The 8,674-nt window shown below is 45.0% G+C and overlaps 1 protein-coding gene across 1 annotated transcript in view; it reads left to right on the top strand.

Moving 5' to 3' along the window:
- The first annotated feature begins 6,119 nt into the window (after positions 1-6,119).
- USP31 (ubiquitin specific peptidase 31) overlaps positions 6,120-8,674 on the top strand; it is a 122,499-nt gene continuing 119,944 nt past the window's right edge. Inside the window, exon 1 of the mRNA XM_072607218.1 lies at positions 6,120-6,879. Within this exon, the coding sequence (XP_072463319.1) occupies positions 6,142-6,879 (738 nt within the window). The 5' untranslated portion in view covers positions 6,120-6,141. The remainder of the gene's footprint in view (positions 6,880-8,674) is intronic.

Raw genomic sequence — 8,674 nt, 5'->3', positions numbered from 1 at the left:
TGCCAAGAGTTGGTGAGTCAAAACCTTTTCATAGATCACCAGCCTGTTGCTGGCTCTGCTACCATAAGTCCTTTACTGAAGGAACACACTGGACCCCTGACAGATGTTAAACATGGATTCCATAGTACTGAACAAGGAGTCAGATGACCTGAGTTTGAATCCTGGCTTGAACTGAGTCACTGTCTTAGAGTATTTGCTTTTAATTACATAGGCATTATTGTGGGCATGAAGTGGAAAAAAATCATCTAAAAAGTAGATGGTATTGATCAGGAAGAGCAAGCTACCACTTTAAATTATTCCCCATTAGAATATAAATTCCTTGAGAAAAGGATCTGTTTTCTTTGCATTCCCAATGGCTTAGTGTGATGCTTGGCATATAGTAAACTCATAATAAATGATTATTGATTGATTGATCCTGTGTCACCTGTAAAAATGTTCAACAAATAGAACCAGTCTGTTGAACAGAGTTCTTTGATAAGAGATCCAGTCACACAATGAAATATCTTTGACCTGTAAGTTCATGGAAATGAAAAAGTCTTAGGTAGGGGTGGGGAACCTGTGGCATCAAAGGTCCTCAAGTGAGGTTCTTTGACTGAATCCAAACTTCATTAGATTTAGTCAAAGGGCCACACTTGAGGGCCATATACAGCCTCGAGGCTGCAGATTCCCCACCCCTGAATCTGTAATTATAATAATCCAAATTCTTTAAGTTCTGGAGGTGAACAAAGGCATCCATCAACTGGTGGTTTTAATGAGAATCTCACTTTCTGTTGATATATGATCATGGAAAGTTACATGAACATGGCCTCTAATAGAAGGGGGCTTATTCTTTTCCTTTATTAGAGCTTTTGGGAATACTGAGGTGGGCAGAAGTAAGTTGCATGTTTTGAAAACTCTTTTGTCAGGTTTTGAGATTTTTTTTTTAACCTTCTGCTAAAATCTGAATAGTTTATCCAGTATTGGAACTCAACCAGTCGGAGTTAAAATAGCTTTGTAGGGAGCATATACTCTACTGGTGCCCTAAATGAATACAGAGACGCAATAAGGACTTTGATAGGGTCTCTTTCATCTTTGAATCTATGATCTCTTCTGTATATAATCCAGGGTCACTGAGGTAAATAGATTATGTTTATTAATTCATTTTGGTTGTATTCCCAAAGAGGAGTCCTAAAGTTATTGTGAAGCTTTTGTCATTCTTTTAAAGGTATTTGTGGTCTAGCTTTGTTTAGTCCAGATAATACTAGATTCCCTACACATATTCATTTTCCCCCTTGTAGAACTAATCCTAGCTCTTTCTATTGGCAACCCCCCCCCTTTTTTTTAAATTCCAAAAGGAGTTGTAAGATTAAGGAGAAAAGAAGGAGGGAGAAAACATTTACAGGGACTGTGAACTTTGCATATTTTAAGGAATGTTTGGAGATGATTATCCATATTTCCTTGAGGGCTGTTAGGAACGTTTGGAATCTGAGCCCCTCCTAGACCCTCCAGTTGCCCTAGTTTTTCTGCATAGAAAAATATTTAGAATAATATCTTAGAATCACAAAATCTTAAAATGAGAAGGGACCTCAAAGATCATATATTCAACTTACCTGAACAAGAATGTCTCTTCTAGGATATTTGACAGGTGGTCATCCAGCTCATGCTTGAAGATCATACCATAAGGTGTTCATTCCACTTTTGGATAATTCTCATTGTTAGGAAATTCTTTTTTGGTTTTGACCTTTCACACTTTGTTGCTAGTGCTAGGACAAGTGAAACCCCTCTCCGTTCAACAACTCTGCCCCAGCTATTATTATGGTATTATTTTGAATGCTGGGGGATACAGAGCCAAAGCAAAAACAAAAAAGTCAAACCTGTCATGAAGGACCTTACACTCAACGGCCAGAAATACATGTATAGAAGGTATAATGTGAAATAATGTAGAAAGTCATTTTTATAAACAGAACAATAGCAGGTAGGGGAACGATAGTGAACCAACTGGGAGATGGTTCTTGAACTAAGGTTTGAAGGAAGCTGAGGTTTCTCCATAGTTAAAAGTAAGGGAGGAATATATTTCGGGTATGAGGACAAGCTGTATAAAAGGTGAGAGATGGAATGTCATGTATTGGGGATCAGAAGGCAGTGTCAGTTTGGCTGGAATGCAGAATGCATGGAGAGTAATGCATCATAAGCACAGAAAATGCCACAGGCTGGGGTCAGGTTGTAAAGGACTTTAAGAGTCAAATAGAGGAATATGAATTTTACTCTATAGGCTGAAATGAGCTACTGGAGCTTTTTAAGCGGAGGAGTGACATGATTAGATATATACTTTAGGTATATCAAATTAGAAACCGTGGAGAATGGATTGCAGAGAGAAGAGATTACAATTACAGTTATACCTTCCACATCTTGGCTCCCACTATATCACATGTATACATAAGAAATTAAATGAGAATTTGGGGGGAGTTTTGCAGAAGCTTCAGATGATACACAAAGGCCAGCATATGACACAGAAAAAGTTTAGAAACTCAGAAATGCATAAAATATATGTATAGTATGATCTAGTATCAACATATTTTAATATCATAATAGTTCAGACTTCTTCTCTGGTATGAATGGAGGATCAACAAATTTTACATGGATATTCCAGATCATGGGATTCTTTGCTTTTAACCCCCTCAAAATGAAAGTGATAACTGTATAAAGCTATTGTCTTAGTCTAGGTGAGAGGTGAAAGGTTCTAAACTTAGAGTGTGGAGGTGTGAGTGGATAGAAGGGAATAGGTGTGGGATATATTATGGAAGGAGAATAAGGCTTGGCAACTGATTGGATATGAGAGAATGAGGGAGACTGAAGTAGAAGATGCCTCCTAGATTGTAAACCTAGAGGTCTGAAATAATGATGGTAACTTCTTCCATGTCAGCCCTATAGATACTTAAGAGCCCTGTCATGCGCCCACTTACTTTTCTCTTCTCTTGACTAAACACCCCTATTCCTTCATATGACCTGTACTTCAGGTCTGTCCTGATCTCAGTCAGACTTCTTTTGGACAGATTTCTAGCTTATAAAGAACCCATCTGTAATGTGGTACCCGGAACCAAATGTGCTACTCCAGATGGGGTGTGATTCCAGCACAACTACCTCTTCTTTATTCCTGGGGTCTATGACTCCTTTAATGCAGTTTTAGATTTATTAGTTTTCTTGGCTGTCTTATTATTATGTTGGTAACATATTGCTTATAATCTTTCATTTAGATGAATCACTGTCTAGCTGTAACTCACCCATTTCTACATGGGGTTTTATAGCTAGAAGGGATCTTAGAGATCATTTAATTCAATATCTTCATCTTAGAGAAAAGTAAACAAGACTACTCTTCATATTAGTGGCATTGCCATTCATTTAATTACTCAGGATTGAAACCATGGAGTCTTCTTTGAGTTTTTCTTTTCTGCTTCTTCTTTCTTTAGAATTAGCAACCCTGAATTACTGGAATAGAATTTTAACTGTTTTTCCTGTGTACAGTATTACTTCTCTAGTTCAAATAACCTGTTGTTGTCAGGTTAGTCAATTGACAAGCATTTATTAAATACTTACTATGTGTCTGGCATTGTGCTAAAAGTTGGGAATGTAAATAGAAGTGGAAAGACAGTACCTATCCTCAAGGAGCTTATGTTCATTCCAGCGGATCAAGACAACTCTTAAAAGGGAACTGAAAAGGAGGGTGGAGTGAGGAAGAGACAAGATCTAGCTTGGGGATGTAGTAGAGAAAGTTTGGGATACAGCTTGGGATGCAGGAATGTCTAGTCTGGATTTCTCCCTTAAATGGAGGTTTTTAAAGGAGCTATCCAGTCAGAGGGAGGGTCCCCAGAGGTGGACAGTGCTTCCACTGTGTGAATTATAGGGTTAGAGTAGGCTTCCAAGATGAAGAGGTTTCTGGGACATGGTAGAGGAAGACCAGAGTGCAGCTTCTTTCTAAAACATTAGTTATGATTTCACTTCCCTAATTCAGAATGGTATCCCATTACTTAGAGGAATAATTTTAAAAATCCATATGATCCCCGTTCTGGATATGGTGCTTTTCTCATTGTTTCCCAACATGCATTTTTTTCCCCAAAGTTAACTTTTACTTATGTAATTTCCCTAGCCTGAGATGTCTTTCCCTATCACGTCTGCACCTTCAATTTTTTACCCATCCTTTAAGATCCAGCTCAATTTTGACCTTCTCTAGAGAAACATCCGTAGTAGTAGTAGTAGTAGTAGTAGTAGTAGTAATAGTAGCAGCAGCAGCAGCAGCAGCAGTAGTAGTGGTGGGAGTGGTGGTGGTGGTGGTAGTAGCAGTAGCAGTTATAACAATAATAACTTTTTATGTCAATACTTTGAAAGATCTTCCATTTCATTTAGAGTAACGGTTCCTAAAACATTAACTGGTGATTCTCTAGTGAAAAACTATTCCATATTTTGCTTGGCTGGTCCTTGACCAACTGACATAAGCTCTGCTCTTGGACCTGTCTTGGATATTTTTCTAGCTTAACCTTACAGATTCTTATGAGAAGATGTCAGAAGCCCCCTGGTCCAACCTGAACTTGCATAGGAATTTCCCCTATTACATAACTGACAAATGATCTAGCTTTTGCTTATTAAAGACCTCTAACACAGGGGAAACAACTTCTTCTAGAGGCAGCCCATCCTACTACAGAACTGCTCAAATAGTTAGGAATGATAATAACAATTACCATTTAGTATTATTTTATGTATTTATTATTATTGCACATTTGAAAATGTGCAAAATTCCTTACTTATATTATCTTTCCTTTACATCAAATCTAAATCTATTTCTGCAAACCCATTACTTTTAGTTTTCTTCTGTGGCCAAATAAAACAAATCTCAGTCCTCTACTACTATTCTAAGGGCTGTCATGTGAAATACATGGTTTCCTCCTCATCTCCCAAGTCTACTCTTCTCCAACGTAAAGAAAGGTTCCCTGCCCTTTCAAATGATCCATCTAGTAAATGCCAGAGCCAGAACGAGTACTCAAGTTTCTTGATTTCAAGACCAGTATTCTTTGCACAGCAGCTCTTTGCTGATAAATTCAATGACTGGGACCATAATTTACTTTTCTTTTGTTTCCCTCTCAGAAGATACTAGGAACTCAAAAAATGTTCGTGAAATAAATGAATGAAAGGGTGGCACGGATGATCACACAAATGTAATGGAATTTATTCCTACGTGGAGACCAAGCTGATAGGGTTCGGGTTATCCTTCATTCCGTGGAGTTGGGCGTGTGCATTTGTGTAAGTGACGGCAGCTCATGAGCTGAACGAGAAACATTTTGCCAGTATTTGAGGCCCAAGGGATAATGACGGGGTGCCAGGACTGCAGACGGTGGCTGCGCACCCCCAGGGCCGCTCTCCAGCCCGGTGGGTACCAGCGTGGTTAATTTCCGTTTGCTTCGCCTGAGCCAAGTCTAACCCCACGTTACCTACGGGCCGGCGGGATAGTGATCTCTGGAATCTGGGGCCAGGTACTTTCCTTCTCAGGTGGCAGGGGGAGGATTTCTCCAAGTTTTCCAAAGCTTTGGTAACCCTCGGCAGGGGCGCCAGCGACGATCGGCGGAGTCCAATCAAGTCCCACTCTCCCTCCCTTCCCCTAGCTCCATGCAGAACAGCAACCAACCTCTCCAGCGGACTTCCCACCCCGGGATGGGACCTTGCCCACACTAGACATGGCCACGCTCCGGCTTCACGTGGCGGGCTGTGCCCAAAGCCGAGGAGGGCTCCCGCGGCCGGGATGAGGAGGCTCCGTTCCCACAGTCGACATGGCCGCCGCTTCAACTTCAGCTTCCGCGTGCGGGGTGGGGAAGGAGGGAGCGTGCCCTCCCGCGTCCCTGGCCACCGGCCGGCTCCCAGGCTTCGGGCTGGAGCCACGTGACCGGCCTCCAGCTGTGCCGGGGCCGCGAGCCCGTGCCTCTCGCTGGGTCCCTCTCCCGGGTGTCGTCGCCCTCCCCGGGAGCCCGCGAGGCGCAGGGGGCGGGGGATGCGGCTCGGCGGCGGCGGGAGCAGGAGCAGGAGCAGCGGCAGCGGCAGCGGCGGCGGGCGGCCTCGGGGGGGCGGCGGCGGGCGGGCGGCGGAGGGGAGAGGGGATGTGCATAGGGCGCCGGGGCCATGTCCAAGGTGACGGGGCCCGCGGCCCCCGGGCCGGCCGTGGCCGCGGGGCCGGCGCCGAGCGGGAAGGAGAAGCGCTCCTTCAGCAAGAGGCTGTTCCGGAGCGGGCGGGCGGGCGGCGGCAGCGGCGGCGGCGGCTCCCCGGCCTCGCCCTCCTCCGCCCGCTCGGTGGGCAGCTTCATGAGCCGGGTCCTGAAGACGCTGTCCACGCTGTCGCACTATAGCTCCGAGAGCCCCCCGCTGCCCGGCCGCGGGCGAGCCCCCAGCGGCACGCTTGGGCCCGTGGGCTTCCGCAGCTGCTTCCCGCCGGGGCCCGGCCACGGGCCCGGCCCGGCCGCCCCGCCCCAGCGCTGCCCGCCGCCGCCGCAGCAGCAGCAGCCGCCGCCCCCCGCCGCGCCCACGCCGCCGCCCCCGGCGGAGCTGCTGTGCCTGGCCGGGGGCGACCCGGTGCCCGGCGTGGCGGGGCTCAAGAACCACGGCAACACCTGCTTCATGAACGCCACCCTGCAGTGCCTCAGCAACACGGAGCTCTTTGCCGAGTACCTGGCCCTGGAGCAGTACCGGGGCGGCGGCGAGCGGGAGCCCCCCGACTCTGCCCCGGAGGGCGGCCCCCAGGCCAACGGACTCCCCTTCTCCCGCGGCCAGCAGGGCAAGGGCGAGGTCACGGAGCAGCTGGCACACCTGGTGCGGGCGCTGTGGACCCTGGAGTACACCCCGCAACACAGCCGGGACTTTAAGGTGAGCGCCTCCCTTTGCCGCCTGGGAGGACAGCGGGGAGACCGGGCTGCGGTTGGCCTCAGGCGGGGTGCAGTTGGGGGGCAGCTTTGGTCTGGTGACTTTATGGCAACCCTGGGGAAGGCTGGGCATCCGAATCTCAGTGGGGCCTCAGTTCACTGCGATGTGGATTACGGTTTCCGTTCCTTCCTTCCTCCACTTCTCCCTTGCCTCCAGTCCCCGATAAACGCAGAAATCGGACTTGGTGGTTTGGCTGGACTGGTCATTTTGTCTCTTGGTCAGAAAGATTTTTCATTGCTGTTCTCGTCGGCTGAATGCTGGATCTTGCTAAACACAACGATGTGTGTTTCCTTTAAGAGAGTTTCCAGCTCTTAACAGATTTCACAGAGGGGTTTCCACTTGAATTCATTTAGTAGTTCTCTTTTTCTTTCTTTCTTTCTTTCTTTCTTTCTTTCTTTCTTTCTTTCTTTCTTTCTTTCTTTCTTTCTCTCTCTCTCTCTCTCTCTTTCTCTCTCTCTCTCTCTCTCTCTCTCTCTCTCTCTCTCTCTCTCTCTCTCTCTCTCTCTCCCTCTCTCTCCCTCTCTCTCCCTCTCTCTCCCCCTCTCCCCTTTCTTCCATCCATCTTTGTCTCTTTCTTTCAGAAAAAGACTCAAAAGATGAAAAAAATCACAGACTCCTGTTTTTGCCCCGCATTTAGTTTTATCCTTTGCATTTTGCATACTATGACTTTATGGTCTGACCTGGGTTTTTTTTAAAAAGAGTACTCTTGCACTTTGAATGTGAACGATTGGTACTGAGAGCTGACAAAGAAAAAAATACTCAAAGGCTGAAGATATTAAAAAAAAATCCCCAGAAATCAGAAAAGATCTTAAATGGCCATCAAAAGTCACTTTTTCACTTTCTTTCCTTGTATCTCTTAACTGTAATCTTTATAAACTTTTAAAGGGAATTGTATAGCACCTAAGTTTTAGAAAAAATGGCAAAAAAAAAGCAGTAACAGTACACGTTCCAATTAGAATATTATCCATCACTCTGTTACTTGACTTTCTATTATTGTCCAGTAAGAAAATGAGAACAGAAATGTGTCAGTAGTTGTAGAAGTTCAGAGTGATTTATAGGTAAGTTGTGTTTGGCATTGATAAAGGAATGTTAGGGATGGATAGGTACTAGACCTGGTCTAAAGTTACCACAGGTTGCAGGCTGGCACCTTCTCTGTAATTTGTAGTCTTAGAGAGCAGGCATGTAGAGCATGTAGAGATTTAAAAGATTTCCCCCAGGGGTTACAAAGCCAGTGCTAGTCAGAGGCAGTACTTGAAGCCCTATCTTCTTGGCTCTGAGGGCCAGTTCTCTATCCACTTGACCCAGATGTCTGACAGTCTTAGAAATGACCAGTTTAAAATTAAATGGTCTTTAGTAGATGTCAATAGATGCCTATTCTACTTTTCAAGATGTAAGAAAATTTGTGATCAATACAGTAAACATTTATTAAATTAAAATACTTTTCAGTGGCACAAAGAACAGGCTGCATTTGAAGGATGGTGCACCAGAGCATTCACAACAACAAATATTTATTGAGTCCTTTTGTACAAAGGTATTATGAGAATGATACAAAAAGAAGTAGGGCATAATGTCTGCCCTCAAGGAGCTTCTGTCTTCTGTGTGTATGGAGGGAAGGGCAGGAAGAGATGAAGCAAATTCACAGATAACTGTATTGGATTCATAGATGGAGATTTGGAGTTACGTAGTCCACCTCCCTCCTTTTATAGGTGATGGAACTGAGGCTCAGAGAGGCTAAGTA

Source organism: Notamacropus eugenii, chromosome 1 (genome assembly GCF_028372415.1).
Source record: "Notamacropus eugenii isolate mMacEug1 chromosome 1, mMacEug1.pri_v2, whole genome shotgun sequence".
In the NCBI taxonomy this organism is placed as follows: domain Eukaryota; kingdom Metazoa; phylum Chordata; class Mammalia; order Diprotodontia; family Macropodidae; genus Notamacropus; species Notamacropus eugenii.
Note: the sequence above shows the minus strand (reverse complement) of the source record. Positions and strands in the feature narration are given on the sequence as shown.